The 25,921-nt window shown below is 35.8% G+C and overlaps 1 protein-coding gene across 4 annotated transcripts in view; it reads right to left on the reverse strand.

Annotated features, from left to right (window-relative positions):
* CNTN1 (contactin 1) overlaps positions 1-25,921 on the reverse strand; it is a 391,770-nt gene that overhangs the window by 151,800 nt on the left and 214,049 nt on the right. For all 4 annotated transcript variants that reach the window (XM_037847170.1, XM_037847168.1, XM_037847169.1 and 1 more), the window contains 4 exons: positions 15,592-15,724; positions 11,941-12,113; positions 9,645-9,740; positions 1,985-2,191 (listed from right to left, as the gene is read on the reverse strand). In XM_037847170.1, coding sequence (XP_037703098.1) covers positions 1,985-2,191; positions 9,645-9,740; positions 11,941-12,113; positions 15,592-15,724 — 609 coding nt within the window. The remainder of the gene's footprint in view (positions 1-1,984; positions 2,192-9,644; positions 9,741-11,940; positions 12,114-15,591; positions 15,725-25,921) is intronic.

Consider the following 25,921-nt stretch of genomic DNA (forward strand, 5'->3'; position numbering starts at 1 on the left):
AAAGGATGGAGCATGGAGAAAAGAAAGATAGAAGAGAATCAGAGATCTAAGGGAGGATGTTTCATTAATCCACGCAAAACAGACAAGGGCCTGAAGTAGAGCACAGTATCAGTGGGAACAGAAAGGAATCAACAGATACAAGTTACGTTTTAGAGGCAGAATCAACAAGAATGCCCCTTGGATCAATGTTTCATAGGGTGTAGACAAAAGACCCAAATCATCAGAATCACCTGGAATGATCATTAGACGTTCAGATGCCTGCGTCACATCCCAGGCCTGCTGAACCAGGGTATCTGCTGTCTCCAAACTTCCCTGGTACTTACGTACTAACTGAGAACCACTGGATGAGCTGGAAATCAGGGGGAGGGAGTAGATAATGATTAAAAATCCTACCTGGAGTTACTAGAAATATGATATTGTTGCTAAATGAAATGAATACCAGAACAGGAGGCGATAACAGGTGTGTTTGGAATACTTGTGCTTAACATCCTTGATAGCCTTCTATGTAGCAAGTAGAATTAAGGTCTGAATCCAGGAAAATGTTTTGAAGATGTGAATTTAGAATCTTCTGCATCTAGCTACTGTTGAAAACATTTAAATGGATGAAAATATCCAGGAAAAGATTAGAGAGAAGTATAAGAAGGAAGATCTGGTGAAGGATACATAGAATTTTTCCTATAGAGGAAGGTGAGAGATGAAAAGAGAGTGGAAGGAATCCAGGAAATTAGAAGAAGAAAGAGTTCAAGAGAGGCAGAAGAGGTCAACAATGTCAATGTTCAAACAGAATAAGGACTGAATTTTGGATTTGGCAAATAGGAAGTCATTGTGATTATTCAAAAGCTGTATTTCCTTAAATACAAGAGTATGCAGAAGGAAAATGTTAGGGAGAGTTTGAAGATTCAGAAGGAAATAAAATAAGTGATCTAGTGAATTCCTTGAATGAATCAAATGGGATGTGAAACAGAGTAACTGGAGGAATTAACTTGAGCAGGAGGAGAAACATTTCTTCCAATAAGATGAAAAGTAAGAAAATAAGTGCTAAAGTGCATGTGCATTTCTTGGAGAGTGTAGGAAAGAAAATCAAAGGAGTTTTTGTACAATAGTTCCTTTCACTCTGTGAAGTAGAGGGTGAGAGTATCCCTTAAGAAAGGAGGATGTGGGAAGAGCCAGAAAGTCAAAAAATACTTGACTGTATTGAGGAGAATCATCAAAATGGAACCTCAGTGATATATCATTTTCCCTGCTGTCATACAATATTTAGGGATAGAGACAGGAACCAAACCTAAGTCTGTCATATCTGAAGCTGGTATTTCCTGAGAAGCCTGAACTCAGTAATGTTAGCATAGCAGCAAGACAGGGATAAAATTATAAAGTAACCTAATATATTGTGATCTGATTCTCTAGGAGGTAGTGTGCTAAAAAAAAGGGAGGTAGTTCAATTGGAACCTGGGAAAAAGCCATGCATGTGAGTGGTTATTCAACATGATGCCACAGTACCACACCCTACGCTAATTAATTAAAGTAGAAGAGGCAATTTATTTACTTATTTGCTTCATGTAAATAGTCCCTTATAAATCAAAACAATCAAAATGCCTTTTATTTTTCTAATTCTGCAATCACCTTGGTTTGTCTTGATCTAATCATCTGTTTTCCTTCACGAACTAAGAAGTGGGAATGACCACGAAACAAAAACCAACTGTCAGTGATTCCACTGAAACCAATATACTGGCACTTGGCTAATGAACCAGTCCCCGGTGCATCTCTTGTGCTAGAGGCAACTACTCTGAACTCACCACCTGAGGGCAATGTTATTATATTAATCTCTAAAGCAAAGGACCATGCCCTTGACTCCACTCCAAGTGTGACCCTATGTCTTGCCTTGCCTTAGCAGCCAGCTAGGCTCCCTACTGGATATTCCTTCCCATTATTATAAGTAATGTAAGTAAACACATTGGCAAAAGCAGAGTGTAAATAAAATACTTACGTTCAGGTAGTGGAATGAGTGGGATAAATTTGCTGAACACACTCTTTGTAATAGAAGGACTAGATACAAAGCATGAATAATTGCCCTTGTCAGATTCTTCCACATTTGCAATGTAGAGATTGCCATTCGTCTGAGACACAAATCTTCTTTTATCCATCGTGATAAATACAGGAAATTCATTTAGAAGCCAGCGGTAGCTAAGATCGTCTAGAAGAAAATATTGTCTTCTAAATATTAAGCTCTTCCCCAAAAGCGAAGGTTTTGTTTTCCAGAACCAAGCCATCACAATAATCTAATCTAGGCTATTGTAGAGCAAATATTGGACGTAAGCCAAGTAAATGGTGCAAACTTTCTATTAGCTATCATATTTTGAGTGAATATAAGCATTGTGCTAAGCAATTATATCTATCAATATTATTTTATGGATTATTAGTATCATTGCTTCCATTCAATTGAGGGGCAAAATGAAATTCAGAGAGGTTAAACAACTTGCTTAGAATTTCCTTTTATTAAGTAGAATTGGGATTTTGAATCGGAGCCTGATAACTCCAAAGCTCATGTTCATTCTGCCCTACCACAATTCATAAATAAAATCAAGATGACTAGGCATACTGTGGCTTTATCTTTTTCCTTTTTTGTACTCCTGTTTTAAATTATAGATTTAAAAATGAGTTTACATATCCTGTTATGATCACATTAAAAAGTGAAAACCACAGAAAAAGGGAAAAGCATGCAACTGATATTTTCTTAAATACAAGGAAGTTTATCATATGGTAATTCTTAACCACAGGAAATTCCTTTGGCTAAACACACTAGCTGGCTGGGCCCAAAATTGAATTTCCTCTTTAATTTGCTGCTTTTCATACAGTTTTCTATACTTATCTCTCCTCCCTGCTTTGAGCATATGCTCCAGTAATCATTTCATTAATGTATAAGAGGAAAATATGGGCAATACATACTTCTTGGTCATAAAATGATGATTGCCTTTTAAAACATTATGACTAATAGGAATACTATAAGTGGGAATTCCTTTGTTCAGGTTAGAATTTTAGATGTAAGAAGGTGGAAGATCAAGATCTCACAATACTCAGGTCTCTTTTAAGGATGAAATAGTCATGACAAACCATGATTTTGCTATAGGTAACTTAGGGTAACTGATGAGCATGAAAGAATGTTGACTATGAAAAAACTAAAAGATTTGCTATTTAACTGTAAGCCCAGCATGGTTGGGGTTCCATTTAGATTAGTCACGTAATTTTCTCCAGCAACGTACAGCATCAGGAAAGAGAGTTTTGATGATTATATTATTTTGTTTTTAATCATAATTTTTTATTATATAAGAAATATACTTCTGTGAAAAATATAAAATATAAGGAAAGTTAAAAAGAGAAAGATATTAAACCACCATCATCCTCCAACTGAGAGTTATTAACATATATCCTTGTCAACATTTACATCTGTGAAGGATTACATTATTCAGATTTTATTCTTATGCCTGTTTAGGGTTAAGTGAATATCACAGAACAATCAGGATAGAGAGAAACTTAGATTGTTTAAATGATTGGCTTCTTGAAAACAGGCAGGAAGTATCATATTAAGAAAGAAGTATCAAGTAGTCTTTGAGTCAAATGATATTTATTGTAAATTCTAAAAAGAATGTGGACTTGTCTGATTCTGAAATAATATTTCCTATTCACAGTTAAAATTAATATTTTTGCAATGATTTCTGGTCACAATTAAATTTCCCCTGAAAATTATCATAAAAAATCAGGAAACTCTGTGGATTTCCTTTTTATGGAAAGGATGTTCAAAAGTATACAATGTATTTAAGATACCACACACAGAATGTGTTGAGAACAGTCTGGATACTCCATAAACATATGAATATGGGAACCAAGATTTTAATTGTAGAACAAAATATGACTTTGATCAGCCTCTTTAGTTACACCATTACTTAGTTCCTCTAGAAATTAAGACATTTTGTGTCCCAGGAGAAGTTTCAATATTTGAATCTTTAAGAAACAAAAAGTTAGGTTATTGTGGTTCTGTTTGTATGAACATAAGTATTGGACTATAGTGAAATTGGTCTGGCTGATTTAATGCCCAATGTGGATTTTCCAATTTATTTATTTAATAAATACAAAGTATTCTCTATGTGCCAAACATTGCTAAACAAGATAGGCATGGTCATTGTCCTTGTGGGACTTGAAGCCTAATTAATTTATATTTATCTGAAAAATAATAACCTTATTGATAGGCCCATCATTTGAGCACAATAATTGCAATATGTTAGAAGTGATAATCTCTCATTACAACAAAGGTATGAATTGCTACTGCCAATTAAAAATGGGGCAGCCAAAACTTTGCTAGGTTAAATGACTTGTCCAAGGCCATACAGAAATAGGGAGGCAGAACTGATATTCTAACCATCCCCTCCCTACCCAGCCCTGAGACCAAAACAAAAGTACCATGACTAATGTCATAGTTGCCATGGTTAATTTTAGCAATTAAGAACTAATCCCAGATCCAATCCCACAGGGACTCAATAGATTATCTTTTTATCCATGTCTTTTCTAGCCCTATGCAAGTGGTGAAATCAATAATCTCTGAAAAAGCCATCACCTGTTTTCTTCATTGCACTGTTGACAGGGTTAAACAATAAATTAAAATAAAATTAATATTTCAAAAAGAGTAAATGAGAGCACATGTTTAAGAAAGATGCTCTCATCAATAAATGTTTTGAGACTTCCCCTTACTCCAGGAGAGAGTGGACCAAATCACAGGGAAATTTTGTTTTGGCCAATTACAGAGCATTTGGCTAGTTTCATCATATTGTTTGGAAGGACATCACTTATCTAACCTTGCTAAATAATGTATCTTTCTCCTTGAAGTAGATTTGAAGTACTATACTATGCCCAGAGGAATAATTTGCAAACCTTTTAGGATCAAATTTTTTCTTTCCTTTTGTTAATCAACCACAACAATCTATTTATACCAATGAAATCCCTGTAGCTTCCTATTCGTGCTTTGATACCCACAGTAAATCTTAAGACTGTTTAGAAATAAATTTATACCAAGTTATTCTGTGAGCCAATCTGTTCCCTACCACACTCTTTCATTCACACCTATTTTTTGTTCTGACCTTTTTAATCTATTGAGACTCATTTGTGATCATATTCAATAAGTCAGCTGTTACTTTTCCTAAGAGAATTCCCATTTTCTTATTAATTTCTAAATTCACATATCTATTATTAGGTACTTTGTATTTTGTCAGTAGTATCCATCCTTCAAATGATGGACTTTTATTGTCTATATTCTTTCTCAATATATACAAATATGATTTATATTTTGTGAAATATGATACTTCAGTTTCTGACACTGATAGAAAATTAACTGGAAATGAAGCACTATATTTTCATTTTTTGAGGGTCTCGGGGTTTAAGACATCTTAAAATTATCAGCTACTTTATGAAATCTAATAAAACAAAATTTGAATAAGTAAATATACCTTTCTATAAAATGTAACCTCTAGATTCCATCATCAATTTAACAAATACGTTAATTTAGTCTTTCACCATTTTACTCCTTCATTCTTCAAATATTTATTGAACACTAACTCTGTGCTAGGCATGAGGAAATCAGCTGTATATAAAATGTTATTATAAAATTGAATAAACATTTGTTCTGAAATGCACATTGGTGATTGTTTCTAATAAGTGAACTGTTTCTAATAAGTTCAAATTAGAGTTTTCCCTTTGCAGGAACTGTAGAGCACCCAGATCCATGGAAAAACATAATAAATTGTGAGAGATGAGACTTTTTCTTTTCTATTTTTTCATGGATGTTAATGAGAGAAAACATTTCTATAGTTGTAAATCAAAATTTTCAGTGCAGTAAAATACATTTTATTTATTTTAATAATAATGAATCCAAAATACTAAATATACTAAGATATATTTTATTTACTTTAATAATAATACCTTGAAATTACATATCCATTTTATCATTTCAAAATACATTATTTAATTTGAAGCTTGTAACAAGCTCTGTAAAGTAGGTTGCATGGGAATCACTATCTCCAAATTTCAAATGAGAAAACTGAGTTGCAGAGAGTTTACTTGGCATGGCTAAGTTTAATTGACATAGTTATACTGAATCTCAGGTTACCAGATCAGCACCTAGAGCAAAAGGATTTGATAACCATAAATAGTTGCATATATAACACTCTTAGAGCTTCAGAACCAAAAGACAGATTCCTTTGCACCCTCAACCCAAAGAAGTTTTAAGCTGCAAAGCCCAAAACCTTGATTTATCTGCATTTAGGAAGAAGGATTTACAGCATGGAAACAGTAAAATATTACATGCACATACACATATATTATGGTTTTGAAACATATTTCCATTCTTATATTTGAAGGTAGCATGTCTAATGTTTGAAGAATTCATAAAGCTGCTAATAACATAAACTTATAGAAAGAGCTGGAAAGCTGTTCAGGCTCTGCTCTGTGCTAAAGGAAACATCTGAAAGACCAATTTAGATTTTATTTCATGTAACGTATATCTTATTGGGATAAAGAGGTCTCAATAAAGATAAAGAGGTCTCTTTTGGCTTAACGGTTTCAAGTTTTTACCAAGTCAGGGAAAGCAAGATCTTGTTTTGGTCCATGAAATCTTCATTCAGCACAGTGGTTAAGATACAATAAAGTAACGGTGCCTGAGAGTCTCCCCCTGAGTGCCTCTTTGTTGCTCAGATGTGGCCCTCTCTCTCTCTAACTGAGCCATCTCGACAGGTGGACTTGCTGCCCTCCCCACTACATGGGACCCGACTCCCAGGGTTGTGGATCTCCCTGGCAACGCAGAGTATGACTCCCGGGGATAAGTGTGGACCCGGCATCGTGGGACTGAGAGTATCTTCTTGACCAAAAGGGGGATGCAAAATGAGACGAAATAGTTTCAGTGGCTGAGAGATTCCAAATGGAGTCGAGAGGTCACTCTGGTGGACATTCTTATGCACTATATAGATAACACCTCTTAGGCTTTAATGTATTGGAATAGCTAGAGGTAAATGCCAGAAGCTACCAAGCTCCAACCCAGCAGTCTGGACTCCTGAAGAAAATTATATAATAACGTAGATTGCGGGGGGTGACAGTGTGATTGTGAAGACCTTGTGGATCACACCCCCTTTATCTAGTGTATGGATGAGTGGAGGAATGGGGATAAAAACTAAAGGACAAATGGGGTGGGATGGGGGGATGATTTGGGTGTTTTTTTTTCACTTTTATTTTTTATTCTTGTTCTGGTTCTTTCTGATGTAAGGAAAATGTTCAGAGATAGACTGTGGTGATGAACGCATAACTATGTTATCATACTGTGGACAGTGGATTGTATATCATGGATGATTGTATGGTGTGTGAATGTATTTCAATAAAACTGAATTTAATAAAAAAAAAAAAGACACGATAAAGACTGTGAAAGCAAAACTTATGTCAGATAAATCTCAGAGCCTGTTCCTTGGGCCCCTTCCCCTTTCTATTTATACAAATTCCCTAGTTGATTGCAGGCACTGCCATGGCTTTAAAACAGTTTATATAACAGTGACTCACAAATTGGTATTTCCAGTTTGGACCTTGCCCCTGAACTCCACACTCATAGGTAGAACTGCCAACTTGACAACTCCTTTTGGAAATACAATAAACACCTCAGACTTAAAATGCCCACACCTATTCCTCCGTTCTAGGTAATGGCAGCTCTGGTCTTTCTGGAGCTCATGACAAGAGCTTCGATGCCACCCTTGACTCCTGTAGTTGTCTAACATCTCACATAAAGTCCACCAGCAAGTCCACTTGGTTCCTCCTTCAAGATGTATCTAGAATGTAATCATTTCTTCCCACCTCCACTGCCTCCACCGCAGTCCATCATGTGCTGCCTAGATCATTGCAGTAACTTCTAAACGATCTCCTACTTCCACTCTTTTCCCCACCCCTGTCCTTTCTTTAAAAAGTAGCAAGAGTCATCTTTCTATAATTTACGCCATTTCATGTAACTTCTCTTATCAAAGCCCTCTTTGAAAATCTCACTCAAAATAAAAGCCAAAGTAATGACTATGACTTATAAGGCTCTACATGACACAGCTCTTGGAACTCTCTGATTTCATTTCTTACTACCCTCTACCTTATTCACTCTATTTTGGACTCCGGCTTCCTCTGTCTTCCTCCATATCCTATCCCAGGCCTTAGACCTTATTGCTTCATCTGTTTGACATGTCCTTCCCTCAGATACATGTATTGTTAGCTCCTCCATTTCCTTTAAGCCTTTCTTCAAAGTCATCTTCTCAGTGATACTTTTCTAAAATTTTAACCATCCCCTCAATACTTCCTCTCCCTCTTCCTGCATTACTTTTCTTCCTAGCACTTATCTCTCGATTTCTAACATGCTATAATATTTAACAATTTGTCTTGTTTATTGCCTGTCTCTCTCAGTAGAAGATCTCTATGACTTTTTCTCTTTTTCTCACTCATGTATCCCTGTGCCAGAAACTGTACCTGGCACATAGCAAGTGCTCAGAAGAGATTTGATGAGTAAGTGAATGACCGTGTGAAGCCCATCCAGTGTTGAATATGGTCCAATGTAATCACTGGCTATTGATGATAATTTACTTTGCTTGGGGGAAACACTATGTTGATGAGGGCACCTTTTTTCATAGTTTCAGTGGTTCCTCAAGAAAAATATCCTCTCATTGAAAGATCGTCACAACATTTTGGACTTCATAAGTTCCCCCTATATTTATCAATAATAGTCTTTCTTCTTGCATTTGTTACAGTCAGAAACCATATGTGTGTGTAAATGTGTGTGCGTGTGTGTGTGTGTGTGTGTGTGTGTGTGAACCAATCTACCGAATTCCACCTAAAATGATTTATAACAGAGCCAGTTACATTTCATTCTGGTGGAGATGTTTAAAGTCAAATTTATGATATAATATTAGAAATGTGAGAATACAGAGCAATATTTACTTTCTTTCAACATGAAAAGTAGTATTCATATATTATTTCAAAAGAATATATGATAAATAAAAAGTGAAAATAATGAAAGTATATGAAGTTTTCATCTTTTATATTAACACATTGGTGGTTATTATTTTAGTCATATCAGATTACAGAAAACATATGTTCAAAGGTTGAATGAATCCTGTAACAGATGCTAGTTAATACAGCCCTTTTCCTAAAGTGGATGAATATTCTTGAAGATTGTTACTCCTTAAGAGATTAATAATTTATTATGCCTCTACCTCTTTCTCATGTTTAATTACAGTTCATGTTATATTTGTAGATATTAAATTGTTAATGAAATGACTGTTATATATCATCCCTTGGCACTGTTCTATTTCAGTAATAATTTGTACAAAATCTATCATATTTTCTCCTAACAGGAACTTCAGTGAGGACTAATCCAACATATATATATTGTTTAAAAGCCCAAATGATTATAGGACTTTGGAATTAGCCAAAAAAGGAAAAGTCTTTAAGCACTAGAACGTGATCCCTATAAGCTTAAGCAAATATTAAGTCCCTTTTGATTGTATATGTACCATTATTATTGAGAAAATAACAACCTGCCCATTTCATTTTAGAGATGCTTATAGTCACAGAGGAAATAAATTTACCTGGAAAATGGTATGGGGGATCACAGAGAAGCACCATTCCTTTCCCTTCTTTCACTCTGACCTCTGGCCGGTCCTCAGGTGGGAAAGGGTCAAGATCTAATCATGGAAGAAAAAAGAAAACAGTAATAGAAAGAAAGGCATTCATTAAATTTTACTGCTCATCAGCTACCTCACTTTTGAGATAAAGTAACTTTTATTTGGCTTTGTGAAACCTATGAAAGTTAACTTCTCATTTTATCATGCTGGGGTTTGCATATACTATGGAAGATTTCTGTGGTGAATGCACAGCTTATGGATCTTCATAGCAGCCTGTTTAATTACTTGGGCAATTTGGCAAATCTCAGGAGATTTCAAATATCCTAAAGACCTTTGCTTCAGATTTAGGAAGACTTTCAATAAGGGTTTCTGGAAATATAATGGGCTTAGACAACACCAAAGAAAATACGTAGCAAGGAATGGCTTAGAGGAAGGATGCATTTGAAATGTACATTTCCCTTCTTAAGGGAGGACTCAGATGTTGGGAAGGAATAAGGTAAAAGGCAGGATCCTAGCTGGGGAACTTGAAGGTCACCAATGTCTTCCTCCTTTTCAAATTTTTGGTTTTCCTCAGTTCTCATTTCCATTACTCTTTTCTGTGTATTTAGAATTCACAATTTGCTTGATTCCTTCATAGTGCATGAAGAAATTTTGATGAAGCTAGAAAGTAAACACCTTCATTTCCTTCACTGATTCTTCATTTCATTTACTGATGCTTCTAACATTTGATTCCTGCCTCTCCTCCTGTTCTTTACTTGTAATCAGTCTCCAAATTGGAATATCTAATTTTTACTTCTTTCAATATATTGTATACCACTGAAAAATCATCTCTTCTAATTATTACTTTCGTGCAGAGGACCCATCAAATCTCCATCTCCAGTCCTGATGTTTCACTCGAATGCCGTTCCTATCCTGAAATGCCTACTTGACATTTCCACTTGAATACCTTAATGTCACCATAACCTCTGCGTGTGAAACAACCATTTAAATGCTTTCTCCCATCTTTGACATTTGTTTTACTTCTTCACATCCCATTTTTAACAAAAGCAAACTATTTCTGCCCTTTAACTAGACTTTCCTTGAAAAAAATATTTAGTGGTCGTCTTTCTTTCAGAACAATGCATTCTGTCAATTCTTTCTTCAAGGTTTTGAAAGTATTATTTAAATTCCTGATGGCAGCATGCTAATTTAATCTGATTTCTCACTCCCCTCCTGGTAATCAGTACCATAGAGGTCTTCTTAAAGCATCATTCTAATCCTATCATCTACTCTGCAAAAGATTTAAACCTTACCCTTAAAATCAAATACTGAACATCACCTGATCCAACCCCTCCCCCAATGTACAAATCTCCTCTAGAACAACCCTAACTTTTAGCTTAGCACAGTGTTTCTCAAACTGTTTTTCATTATTGCCTCCATAAGAGGAAAATTTTAATTTAGTTTTCATTTTAATTAATTAATATTTACTTTTTCCTAACAAGAGAAATTAAATGCTAAGGAATAAGATTTTATCAGGTAGATTTGAGATTTGGAGCACCACAAACCATTAGGATATAATATATAAGATGTTGTCTCCTACCAGGAATTGATTTTCATCCCCTGTGGGTGATAGTGTGTCCCTCTGAGAATGCATGGTATAGCCCTTCCATTGATGTGAGCTTTTAGGGAGCCATTCCAGATCCTCCAGACATGGTCTTGGTTTACTTCCTAACATCATCACTCACTATTTCAAGTGCATTCGTAACACCCCTCTCCGTGACACTTTGCTCTCTTGAAAATTTTTCTTCACCATGCAACAAAAGCCTGCTTATTCTTTAAGACCCACCTCCTCTATGGGACCTTCCCCGCACTGTCTTTCTCCTTGATTCCTCTGCTTGCTCAACTCTTATAACAGCATTTAGTGATATCTACTTACAAAATTACAACAAACATCCTTGTATTTTCATTTAAAACTTTCATGGATACATGACTTATCTCCTACCAACAAACTGCAACCTGTTTATGAAGAAAGACCGTGTTGTCTTTACTATCCCACACGAAAAGCACTCCATACCATTTGTTGGACTACTGAGGCAAGAGAGTCCACTTTCATTGAGAATGGTCAGAGGAAGCATTTTAATAGAAGAGAAAAGCCCAAAAGAGTTGACCATCACAGATTTAGTTCTCTAATTTATATAGCTTTGTTTTCAATAATGAAAACACATTTAATTTGTACTTCACCTAAGTACACTTGCCCTTTTTTAAACTAACAATTACTTACATCCAAAGCTCAGGGTTGCTTCAGTGCTTCTGACCATCCCATAGTTATTTGATGCTAAACAGTAGTATATTCCAGCATCTTTCTGTTTGTCAGGATTGTTGATGACAAGATTTCCTCCTACCATACTGTACCGATCACTTGTCAGATCAATATCTCCATTATTCATTCTCCATCTATGAGAAAAAGAAACAAATGTCTTATCAAAGGTCATGAGGCCTGGAAACGGTACAGGGCTACCATCGATTTAAAATAATATGGGTTCAGTTCTGTCTGAAGTCAGATGATTAAGTAGATGACTCAGGGTGGTTTTTCTTCATACCCTATAATTCTGTGTCTCTGGGCTCATGATTTATAATTTAGCTCAGGCACAGAAAGGTAAATGTTAAAGTGCATGACATATTTCCTCTTTTTTTCAAGAGGCATTCCCAAGGACAAATATTTCATTGGGTTTTGTTCCATATTTTTTTTCTTAATAGATATATATGATTATAAATTATAACTATCTATGCATTGGATGCACATATATGCAGATATGTTGTATAAAATGTTAAAATTACTTCCCTAGCAGAAATAAAATACAAAAGCTCAATATCTGATACTAAATATCAAAGTAATTTTTCAATAACACAAACTAATTGAACTGAGTTCCGCTCAGTAAATGGCACATTCTGACCACTAGAGGTCGATCACACAATATAGAAATGACGAAAGTCAATTGGGTCTCCTGTTTCCAAGTCACAAATATACCAGTAAAACCAGATTTCCTTCAGCCTATTATTAGTGGTCACTTGTGCCTTTTTTCATTATTCATGGATTATTACTGGTAAAGGAATTTTTTTTCCTTACCACATAGCCCCAAAACAACATGGGTGGTACATGTTGCAGATAATCAGATCATTAATCAACGAGAATTGTATTATAAACAAATTGACTAGAAACAGGAATCTAACTTTCCTGGTGAAATGAGAACAATGTCTGTAGAAAATAGTTTTCAATTAAAGTAACCACCTGACGAAACTTACAATCATTCTGGATCAGGGTTTACCCTTCAACGTTCCATGTCCTCAGCAATGTCAAGGTCAAGCGCTGTGGTCAAGTAGTTGCTTGTGGTTCAGTGACCACCTCCTTCATGGCCTGGCATGTTTCTGATTAGGGTAAAAATCTTGCCAAAGGGTCTAACTACTTTAGAATTTATTTTATGAAATTGAATTTGCTGGAACATTTTAAGTTTTAATTTTTACTGTGTAGGAGATGGTTTAAAAGAAAGCAAGGAAAACTGTGTACTTTTGCATTTGTAAAACCTACCAAATTCCAACTCAAATAATAAATCCTCCCTCTACTCACAAATGATGGGCATATTGTCCCTGCCCGAACTATAAAGTGTCTAGTTCTTAGTCCTTGTCAAGGTAGAGGGTTTCCTTGCTGGGCAACTCCAAATGTTGGAATACTTTTCTCAGTTGTGTTGACTCCAATTTTTTTTTTATTGCCCTAACTTCCTCTCAAATATTCTAATTCTGCTCTTGGTGTCATATAATGACTCAGTTTTGCCATGTTAGGGTAAGTTCACTGGCATATTTTCAGAAACATTCACTATTCTTGTAATCCCTTTCACACTGCCGTAAATACAGTTTTTATTGTAGTTCTTGTTATTTCAGTGGTAGGGAAAGATAAAGGAGGAGTCACAGCTTCAAGGCTGATAAAGTTCCCTGATGTGCCTCTCAAGATGTTGTCATGAATAACAAATTATCACAGAAAATGCTTCAAACATAAAACTACTGGGTGAATGACAAATTGCATGATTACCAAGGTTAGCATGGTTTGCCCTGAATATTAAGGGAATATTAAAAACGTCAAGGGCCCTTTCCCGTCAATCAAGCTGCACCACAAGATGAATTTTTTTGCTGTCAAAAGCAGGCTGCCTTCATAACAGAATGAAGCATCTACTTCTCCCCTCCAGCTCTCTAAATTATTGTGAGAATAGTCGAGCCAAACTTGCCTGGGAGCTTTGAGTGCTGGTGAAACCTGTGGGAAGCACTAGATGATGTATTTGCTAAGAGAAGCTTTGCTTCTTATCATCTTTGCAGAGAAAAGGGCAAGGTAAGGAAAAGCACAGTGCCATTCATGTTCTTAGAACACCATCTGAAAACAACCCCTTCTTTTGTGCTGCCTCCAGTCCAACTTGGAAGGCGATTTGTTAAGGATCCATGTATGAACATCAAGGACAGAGAGTCACAGAATAAGCATCACTGAAATAGTTTTTGAGCTTCTATCAACCTATCCTGATAGATACACACTGAAAAGATTATATGCTTCTTTGGAAGTGTCAGTGTTTCAATCTTGGATCTCTGATTTACTAGGTCTTGAGCAAGCTAATTGACTTATTCAGGACTCAGCTTCCTCTCCTGTAAAATTAAGTGCTTATATTATACATATTCTACAACTCCTATTATATATGATTCCATGTTCATGACTATGTGCATAGGCTGTCATAATGCATGCCTTCAGGATAGAAATAAGTCTAGCCCATCAAATATTTTCCAAATAAATGTGTTATATTTATAAAATATCTACCTATATTGCACTCCCATGCATGAAATTGAAACAACAAAAATAATTTCAAAGGGATGGTGATTTTGTATCTGAATTTATATATTGTTTTAAGAAATTATTTTGTAATTGTAGCCAGAGGCAAAAGAAAATGAGTACAATTAGAATTCAGTGGGGAGTGGGTGGGAAATCTCCCTTTGTTAATATTTTTATTACAATGGAATTTTATTGTCTACCTGGGGAAAAAGAAAATCTATTAAAAGCAACCTTGTTGAGTGACAACCTTCAATTAAATCAGGTGACACTGACATACTAGAGCACCAATTTCCCCATCAATCATTTGCTTTGTCTTCATGGAATCATTTCACAGGTGAAATTCAAATCCATTGGCATTTGGTTAATTTTTTAATCGCATGCTTTGAATCAGACAAGAAACTGTTATGTACTTTTCTGAACCACTGGAAGAAGAAACCACATTGTTTCTTTTTAAAAAGTTATTTTTGATAACATCAACATGTGTAGACGCTGATATAGATTGCCTTGCATGCAGAAATATATAAGAAATTCTGTGTGGTCTGAAATACATCTTTTAGACTCTTGAAAACAGTGATGCTTTCCAGAATTATCCATGCAAGCTATTTGAGTATAATTACTAGAGAAATATTCATAAAACTATGAATTAATATTCACAATGTATATCATTCAGCATCTCTATGTGTGAGTTATCCAGGTCAATGTATACAAGAACATTTTATATTTAAATTGTGCACGAATTTCATATAACCATTTGCCTCCTAATGACTGGTCTCCATTAGATAATTTTTAATGAATAATGCAAATGCCACTGGCATTATCTACATCTGTGCAGGAAACAGTAAGTGAATTATTTGTAGTAAGTGAATTATTTGCATATATTCAAGAGAAAACAGGTTATCTGTGCATTAGCTTTATTAATGGCTTTTAATGGACATTTTTGTTAATGTCCATGGACTTTGTTAGAAAGCACTATATTTTTGCTTTTCCTCATTGATGTATGGTCAGAGATGCTGATCTGAAATCTGTAATTCAACACTCCATTCTGAAGAGAACACTGAGGTACATTACTTGTAAACTGGGAAAGGGCTGGCTCGTGCCCTACAGTTGAGTGAAACTTTTCCTTCTGTTGATTCCTCTGGATAAACAGTGTTGACTGGCTGTTCTTCAAAAATTGGTCCAAATCCTTTGTCTTCCTCAGAAACTGGAAGATAAAAAGAAATTATTTTACACTGTGCTGTTTTATATGTCAAATAAAATTTTGATAAATTGAAAATAGTTATTTGAAAAATGTCAAAAACACAGAATCTCAATTTTTATTCAAAGCAAAGCTATTTGTCTCCATATCCTTGAGGAAAACATTCAGGTTCTTCATTCAAAATTCTCCTCTGCACAGCTCCAATCATTTTCTCCAAAGTACCCTGTGATTCAGTCATGCTTAAATATTTGCAGCTCCTCTTACCAGCTGTCCTTTCATGCCTCTGACCCTTTGCACATGCTTTTCCTCTTTCTGGAATTTTTGACCTGACCACAGAATCAGTTCCTTAAGAAAGCCAACTCTGCTGTGGGAAAATTAAACAAGAACTGAACCAGGAAAGGGAGTATTTATTTTTTCTAAACCTGTGATCAGCCCTTACTCAGAGACATCTAGAACAATAAAAGAAACAAAATTATATGGCTATGAAATCTGATCAACTGGTATAAAATCCATTACAAACATCATCTAACTTCCCTTAACAGACCGTTTCATTATGTCATTATTTAAATCTTGCTTCAGCACCGCTTAGCATTGTGCCTTTGGAAAAACTGCTTAATCTCTCTAAGCCTCAATATCCCCATTTATAAAATATGGATAATAATAGACTTTACCTTATAGGGCTACTGTGAAAATTATTTGAGATGATGCATTTAAGACATTTAGTCATGTCCCTGGCTCTAGTCCGCTCTCAATATATTCTGATTTTGTCAATATTTTTATGAATTTGCCAATCCTTTTAAAATTTAATTTATATTTCTCATCTATATATATGTATTTGTATATATATCAACTCAGACTTATCATGAATCATCTAAAAGCCAGAGTCCATGTTTCATTCACTCTTGTAGCTTCAGTGTTAGTTTTGTGTTGTTCTGGTCACTCAATACATATTTGTTCTAAAATGAAATGATTAATGAAATCCACAAGTTAGTTTCTCCTAGTATGAAGCATTAACTTCCCAAAACTGACCCAAAATGTTTCAGAGGAAGATGCCTCATTTTAGTTGAAATTTATTGAAATTGACATTCCAGAATTCATAGACCTTACTCACATTCCTTAACCACAGTCCCACAGGAAAATGATTTCAGATAGCAGGTAAATCACTGGATCAGAATCAGAAGAAGCAGAGGAACAGAAGTTTGGCCCAGCAATACAATTTTCTAGCTGTTGTTTTATGCAAGCTGTTTGTTGTCTGTAAACATTTGCTGCTTCTTTTAAAGAAGAAAGGAATAGGGGTACATGGCCTAAGGACCCCATGAGCCTACTGCACTGATAACATCACGAGTATGAAGTACTCACAGAAGTTCTCTGCTAATGATTTTAAAAGTCCAGCTCTGGGTTGCCTCTAGCTCCATGAAATTGTGAAAAACAGAAATACACCTGATGTTTTCTTCTTTGCTTCTAATTCTTTTCTTGATGATGCCCTATATTTTCTGGTCTTTCAGGATGTAAACAGCACACCAGGGAAAAATGAAGAATGAATCCCACATCCCTGATAACTTAAGAGACTTTCATTTTGTACAAATGTCTCGATTTTACAGTCTCTGAAAGAAATGACCTTGTACTTATCTAAGATTGTAGCATATGCTGTTTTTCTTTCCACTTGGACAACTTCCTAAAATCTTCTTTGAGTCCAGCTGCACAGCTTTTCTGACTGGAGCAATTTGTAACACCCGCTGAACTGGAGCTCCTGTTGGTCCTTCCCATTTCAAATAAAATGTTTAAAAAGACAAATTCTAGCCATATCAAGAGGAATTCACCTCTACCAGTATATTTAGATTATTTTCTTGAAGGCAAATAACTTTTATTCCCATTCTACCACTTGCTGAACAATGATTTTAGTGTGAATTTGTCAATTTCTTTGAAAAATACTAAATAGATCAAATATTTAGATGACTAAATATAAACACAGTTTTGAAGAATGCAAAGTCTGTAAATAAATTCTAAGAAAATTGTACTTATATGGCAAACCTACGTCATTATTATTTTCACCAAATGACAAGATCATCAGATCCAAGGAGAATTGAAGCAGTTATGCATATAATTTTAAACTGAAGATCACTAGTCTTCACAGGACTGGGACCTTGAGTTTCCATTTCTTATATCAATGGTAGGATAAGAATTTTAATGATCATCTCAGGATCTACAGTTTGATGAACTACACATACTAGTTCGCCATAGTTCATCCAATGACTTTATTCTTACCCTGGATATGGCAAGGCATTTTTAGATACAACACTAAAAGCATGATCCATGAAATAAAAAATTAATAACTGTACTTTATCAAACTTTAAATACTGCTTTGTGAAAGATACTGTTAACAGAATCTCAGGTCTCTGAGATTAGGGATTTTCCTTTGGGTCTTCTCCAACTTGTATTCCACAAGCAGCAAACTGGAGATACTTTCAGCTAACTAAATATGTCCCATTTAATAAAGAAGATATTATAGTGATTGCATATGACTTTATAAAATCCAAACTCTGAGAGCTCAACAGGTACAGAGTTGCATTAGACAGAGACTTAACATTCTTGTATATCCAATATGGAAACAGACATCCTGACCCGGCTAGCATCTGCTTCTATAATGCACTCAAGCAGTGCCAATATAGGAATGGTCATAATCCTGATTTCTCAACTTAATTTACAGTATCTTTAGCTTCCATGAAGAACCTATTTTTATCACTTGCAAGTAAGGTGAGTGTGATGGTTAGGTTCATGTGTCAACTTGGCCAGGTGATGGTGTCCAGGTGTCTGGTCAAGCAAGCACTAGCCTAACTGTTAAGGCAAGGCATTTGTAGCTGGTTAATAAACCAGAAAGCTGGTTTATTAAATCATCAGTCAGTTGGCTGCAGCTATCACTGATTACATCCATGAAGGGCGTGTCTTCCACAATGATAGAATGCAATCAGCTGGATTTAATCCAATCAGTTGAAGACTTTTAAGTAAGACAGAGGACCTTCACTTCTTTGGCTAACCAGCGAAGTGTTTCCTGAGGAGTTCATCAAAGTTGCCAGTGTTCCTAAGGAGTTCATCGAACATGTTCATCAAAGTTGCCAGTTTGCTGCCTGAGGAGTTCATCAAACATCTTCATTGGAGTTGCCAGTTTGCTGCCTGCCCTACAGAATTTGGACTCATGCATACCCACAGTTGTATGAGACACTTTTACAAAATCTTATATTTGTAGATATCTCTTGTTGATTCTGTTTCCCTAGAGAACCCTAACTAATACAGCGAGTTACGTTCATTCAGAATTACCTTGACTATTTAACATACTATAAGGTGCCTTCAAATATATCAAAGACAGGTTGACACATGCATACCTCTACATAAAGATTAGCTGGTATATTTGCATATTTTAATTAAAAGCATAGGCTTAAATATATCTTTTGATATTATATCTGTTGATTTTAAGGTGTGCATTTTTGAAATAAAAATTAATCAGCTTTTAAAAACAGAGGATACATTTTAAGTAGTTTTGTCATCTTGATTACATGTATTAAAAAAGAAGTTTCATTTTTTTCTAGAAAAAGTGCCAGCAATGTAAATTTACACTGTAAAGAATGCTAATAATGATGCAGCTATATCTATTGATAGACAATCTTTCAAAGCATTTAACACTTCTTGGGTGAAGTTTTTAGGCCAAATTGTACAACATTAGTGCCCTATACTATGATCTTTTCAATGACAAGTACTTTTGACAAATTAGATACACACTTCCTAATACTCTCCTTCCATTTGCCCTTTATAGGAACAGACAATAAAACATTTAAGGGCAAAAATATGAAGCTAATTTCCAACAAAATTTTTAAAGTCATGTTCATATTGAGAATACATTGTATTTAAGATAGTCCCCATTTGCCCATTTCTTAGGTCAAAAAGCAGAAAAGCACACACTTCACATCATGTTAGTGTTTCTGGTATTATTTTGCAAATATATGTTTTGCATCTTCCTAAAATGTTCAAACATGAATAAAATAATGTATTCCATTAGGTGGTTTAGCAATTTTTTCTATACATTTTACTTGGGGAATATATGTGGCCCCATGAATGAATCATTTACTCAAAGCAAACATTTGTATTGCATTGCCATGCTCAGTGTGAACTCCTGAATGTGAATCTCATAAACCCCTGAAGAGAACACCTGAGCTCATCACACTGTTAAAACTCAACTGAGACAGTCAGATCAAGAGAAAAGAAGAATTTTTAAAGATAATACAACACAGGGCCCAGCAAAAGATCCATTAATGCAGGCAACATCCTCTCAACACACTGAAAATGCACCCATACGTTGCTTTTTTATAGCTATGGAAAGAATTAAATGATAAATTTGGATGTTCTGGAGTTTCCTGGGGTTAAAGGGCACAAGAAACAAGAAACATATTATATTAAAAAATAAAAACTAAGATTTTTAAAACTGTATGCCCTTTTTCTTAAACAATTATTTAAAAGGATGACAAAATTATAAATGACTTCTCAAGCTAATTTAGGATTTATACTTCATGTCACTCTTTCATTTGACTTACTCATAATGCAAATTTATTTTATTTTCTAACATTATGGGGTGATTATCACTAATCTTAAATTTGACCAAGAAGATGAATGAGAAACCAACATAAATCATTTATGAATATTTTCAGTTATATTTACAGATATAAATGACAGGTAAAAGCTGCTGCTTTTTCCAGTACTGTTCTCACTTTTGCGAATAATGTAATCAGTCATTTATATATTCTAAACTGTGATTACTTCAAAACTCACTATGTAGAGATAGACCACTGTAATCTTGCTATCCTATTTTATTTCTGGAAATTGAAAATATAATTGTGCTTGAATGTTTTTATATTCATTTATATTCATTTTGAAACAAATTCTATTTCTCATTCTATAATATGTCATCTCAATCTGTTAGCTATTAAACATAATTTTACATGAGTATGTTGTAAGAAAAGTCTCAGGAAAAATCTATTAGGAAAGAACAAGGACAACAAAATTTGAAGAGAGTCTCATATTATAATATGGGGTTACAGGATGGGAAGTGGTGCAAGCTTTCTTGATATCCAATAAACTCTAAATCAGGGAACATTTAAGTAGTCTTAACACACACTTCTTCCAGATTTTATGGCCTCTTCATGGTCAACCTTTCCCCACCAATAACAGAAAAGCTATGGTTAGGGCTTGGGCTTTGAATATTCTGGTGCCCCAGTCCTCTAAGGGGCTATGGTTTTGGTAAACAGGTAACATTGTAATAATTCACCATAACTAAAGCACGAAGTAAGGAGTTGGTCACAAAAACATGCAGTAAACCAGTTACTAGAATGAAGACAAGGATCAGGCTAGCAGAAAGGTTAAGTGGCCTAAGTTCTCCTGTGCTTGGTTTCACTGCCCAAAGTCTATCATGTCTCTTCATAGCAACAACTTCTATGGCCTGTAGTTTCACCTCTCCAGACCCGAGATTCTGCAAAATTGGCTGGGCATCTTCCCAAACCTACCACATATCTGACCACATCCCAATATTTAGTATGCTCTAGCTGGTGGGCCTACTTATAGGACTCAAACTGTCTCAGGTTGCCTCAGGCCTATTTCAATTAATGAGGTTATAAGGGACCATATCACAAAACAGTGGTGCGCCTTTGACTGCTATGAAATCACAGTCATAACTAGAAATATAAAAATGTGCTGAAAATATTGCCAAGTAATTGATCTGTGTCTACTGAAAAAATAACTGGGAAATTAGGGTATAACTGCTGCAAAGATGGGAAATTCTGTATCTGCTTTCCATATCACCAAGCAATGAAGAGGTTTTTGATATTTTTTTCTGATTTCAGCCTTGTAAATTAGAATCATATTATAATCCTGAATGAAAAAAGTATAGATTATTTTGGATTCTAATTCTTATAAAATAAATACTACACTGCTCTTTCTTTCCCTCCCTTCACACTATTTCTCACTGAATTACAAAAATATTAAAAAGATATTTATTTTTATTTTAGTTTAACCTCAAATTCCTGGAATAACTGCAACATATTTTTTCCCCTAAACTAAGGTAAAAGTATAAAAAGAGTGGAATAAACATTTAAAAGGTATTTATTCTCAAAGGATTGGATTATTCACAAAAAGCTGAACCTTACAGATTGGCTCTGTGCAACTTAATTTATTCATTCTCTTTTCTTTATAACGTAAAATGTTTCTTTCACAGAATCTCAAAAATGAAAAAAAGAATAAATTTTAAAAAGGAATGGGCAAGAGTAGGATTAGTTTTGCTGGTTTTGTTAGAAACTTTGTAGTATTTTACTCTTAAACTAATAATGTTTATGTAATGTTTTAGTACATATAATACATTATTTAAAAACTTAAGTCAGCTAGGATTTTAATAATGCTTAAAAACAATAGTAAAAAATAAATTACCATATATGCTGGACAATATATTGGATAAAACTCTTTCATTTATAAGTGGAAAAAATCTCAATTTCAACTCATCTAAGTGATGTAGCAGACACTCTTGATTGACTAATCAATATCTGTTCTCCCCTTCTACCCTTGTGGCCAAGCTCATATTTCTTCAAGTGTTAACCTGTCCTTACATGACTCAGAAAAATTGACTAGTATTAATTCCATTACTCCTGCCAATGATGGGTTTGGTGGTAAACATGTGACCCAGCTCTCAACACTGAGATGTTTGGAGATCTACCGAGAAGTTTCTGGGAAAGTTCTCCTTATTTTTAAAAAGAGAGATAAGAAAAAAATAACCCTCTTTACCTGTCGATGTTGTTATGTCTATCTGTGATGCCTAGAACTGCAGCACTGCTGCTAGTATGTCATGTATTATGACTGAGAGTTAACCACTGAGTTAAAAATGTATATGTCAACAATAATAAGAAATTCAATGTGGAAGATGGCAGAGTGGTGAGGTCTAGGTTGTAGTTACTCCTCAGGGGCAGTTGGTAGAAAGCCAGGAACTGTGTGGACCAGACACTGCAGAGGAATTTGAGATTGGACACTCTGTACCACACTCATGAACGTGTGGAACAGCTGAGATCAGCGAAATCCGTAAGTTATCGTGGTTGGGGGGGGGGGCCCTGCCCTTTCCTGCCAGGCACAATCCCAAGGGAGGAGGGGCTGTCGGTGCTGGGAACCAGGAGGGAGAATGAAAGCTGCAACCATAGATGAACTGAGAGCAGGCACTGGAAAATCTGGGAGCAGTCAGCCCAGTGGAGAGGAGATAGGGCTAGCAAAACAGCAAAAAAATAGAAAAAGAATAAAAACAGACTTTTTCGAGTCAGGTGAACATAATACGGAGGTCAGGGCTCAAACGGAATCAGACACATATGCAAATCCAGGTAGGGAGAGCCCTTGTCTGAAAAGCCACCTTCTCTGCTTTCTTGATTGCTCCTTAATCGCCTTCAACTCATGGTCTTTTAACATTTCAATAGCCCACTAGATCTGCAACAACTGTAAATAGTCCATACTGGACCCTTCCTGTTTTTTTTGTTTTGTTTTGTTTTGTTTTTTAATTTTTTTTTCTCTCTTTTGAAAACAGTTACTTTAAAAGGCCCACTACAGAAAGCCTCAAAGACTTGCAATTTGGGCCCAGGCAAGAGCAGAGCTAAAATAGCTCTGAGAGACAAAGCAATAAGTCTGGTGGCTGAGAAAATTTGCTAAACACCATAACTTCCCAGCCCTTTGGGGAGCTCAGATCCCAGGATTTGGAACTTCTTAATCAGCTCCAGTCAGACATGCCCCAGATTGGGTTAGGGTCACCTGGAGAAATAAAGGCTCCCTACTTCCTCACACTGGTGGGGGAACTGCGGGCTAGCAAGTGCCACCTGCTGGACAGCATAGGAGAAGCACAGAGCTAAAGGCCACAGAGGAGTGTCTCATTTTCAAGGAAACTCCATACCCTCCTCCCAAGACCTGGGTCTCTCTGGTCTAGGAAAACCTGACTGGGGCTGACTATATCTGAGGAGATCACCACACAAAAAGGCTCCATAGAGGCAGGGCAAGAAACAGAAAAACAAGAGGTGAAAAACTCTGATCAGCTAAACAGAATCTAAGTTAAAGGTCTAGAATAAGCTGAACTAAACACCAAAGGTTAGAGAACAAAGCTAACCAACAAGAATATCCTAGGTAAAAGAGTGAAAACAAGCTCCAGAATAAACTAATCAAGAAAGGCAGATGCCTAGAAAGCTTAAGATAATGAGCCATACTAGGAAACACGATGTGCCGGTTTGAATGTATTATGTCCCCCAGAAAAAGCCATATTCTTTGATGCAATCTTGTGGGGCAGACATAAATAGTGGGGATTAAGTTGGAACATTTGAATTAGGTTGTTTGCATGGAGATGCACCCCACCCAACTGTAGATGATAACTGATGGGATATTTCCATGGAGGCGTGGCCCCACCCATTGAGGGTGGGCCTTAATCAGTGGAGCCATATAAACGTGCTGACTCAGAGATGGAACAGAGTGCAGCTGTGACTGACGTTTTGAAGAGGAGCAAGCTTGCTAGAGAGGAACGTCCTGGGAGAAAGCCATTTTGAAACCAGAACTTTGGAGCAGACGCCAGCCACGTGCCTTCCCAGCTAACAGAGGTTTTCCGGACGCCATTGGCCATCCTCCAGTGAAGGTACCCGATTACTGATGTGTTACCTTGGACACTATATGGCCTTAAGACTGTGACTGTGTAGCCAAATAAACCCCCTTTTTATAAAAGCCAATCCATCTCTGGTGTTTTGCATTCCACAGCATTAGCAAACTAGAACACACGAGAATATGGATCAGCCAAAGGAACAAACTAATAGTGCAACTGAGATACAAGAGTTGAAGCAATTATTGCTAAATCAATTCAATGAGCTGAAGGAGATGAAGGATATAACAAAGGCACTGAATGACCATAAGGAATAATTCACAAATTTGAGAAAACAAATGACAGAACTTATGGGAATGAAGGGCATAATGGAGGAGATGAAAAAGACAATGGAGGGATACAACAGTAGATTTGAACAGGCAGAAGAAAGGATCAATGATTTGGAAGACCAGGCATCTGAATTCACACACATGAAAACAGATGGTGAAAAGGCTGGAAAAATATGAGCGGAGTCTTAGGGAGCTGAGCAACAACATGAAACGCACAAACATACGTGGTACGGGTGTCCCAGAGGGAGAAGAGAGGGAGAAAGGGGCAGAAAGAATAATAGAAGAAATAATCACTGAAAATTTCCCACTCTTATGAAAGACAGAAAATTAAGAGATTCAAGAAGTACAGTGCACCCCAAACAGAACAGACCCCAATAGACATACTACAAGATACTCACTGATCAGATTGTCCAATGTCAAAGACAAAGAGAGAATTCTGAAGGCAGCAAGAGAAAAGCAATCCATCACATACAAGGGAAGCTCGATAAGACTATGCACGGATTTCACCACAGAAACCATGGAGGCAAGAAGACAATGGTGTGTTATATTTAACATACCGAAAGAGAAGAACTGCCAACCAAGAATTCTACATCCAGCAAAACTTTCCTTCAAAAGGGAGAGATTAAAATATTTTCAGACAAACAGACACTGAAAGAGTTTATGAATATGAGACCAGAGTTACAGGAAATACTAAAGTGAGCACTACAGGCTGATAGGAAAAAACAGGAGAAAGAGGTTTAGAGAAGAGTGTAGAAATGAAGATTATCAGGAAGTGCAAAAAGAGAGAGAGGAAAAAATAAGACATGGCATATAAAATCCAACAGACAAAATGATAGAAGAAAGTACTGCCCTTACAGTAATAACGCTAAATGTTAATGGATTAAACTCCCCAATAAAAAGACACAGACTGGCAGAATGGATTAAAAAACAGGACCCATCTATATGCTGTCTACAAGAAACTCACTTTAGACACAAGGACAAAAATAGGCTAAAAGGTTGGAAAAAGATATTTCATGCAAACAGCAACCAGAAAAAAGTGGGAGTAGCTATATTAATATCAGATAAAGTACACTTCAAAAGTGAAACAATTAAAAGAGACAAAGAAGGACACTATATATTAATAAAAGGGTCAATTCATCAAGAAAATGTTAACAATCATAAACTTTTATGTATCAAGCCAGAAGTGCCCCAAAATTCACAAGGCAGACACTGAGCACACTGAAAGGAGAA

The sequence above is a fragment of the Choloepus didactylus genome, chromosome 8, assembly GCF_015220235.1.
Source record: "Choloepus didactylus isolate mChoDid1 chromosome 8, mChoDid1.pri, whole genome shotgun sequence".
NCBI lineage: Eukaryota > Metazoa > Chordata > Mammalia > Pilosa > Megalonychidae > Choloepus > Choloepus didactylus.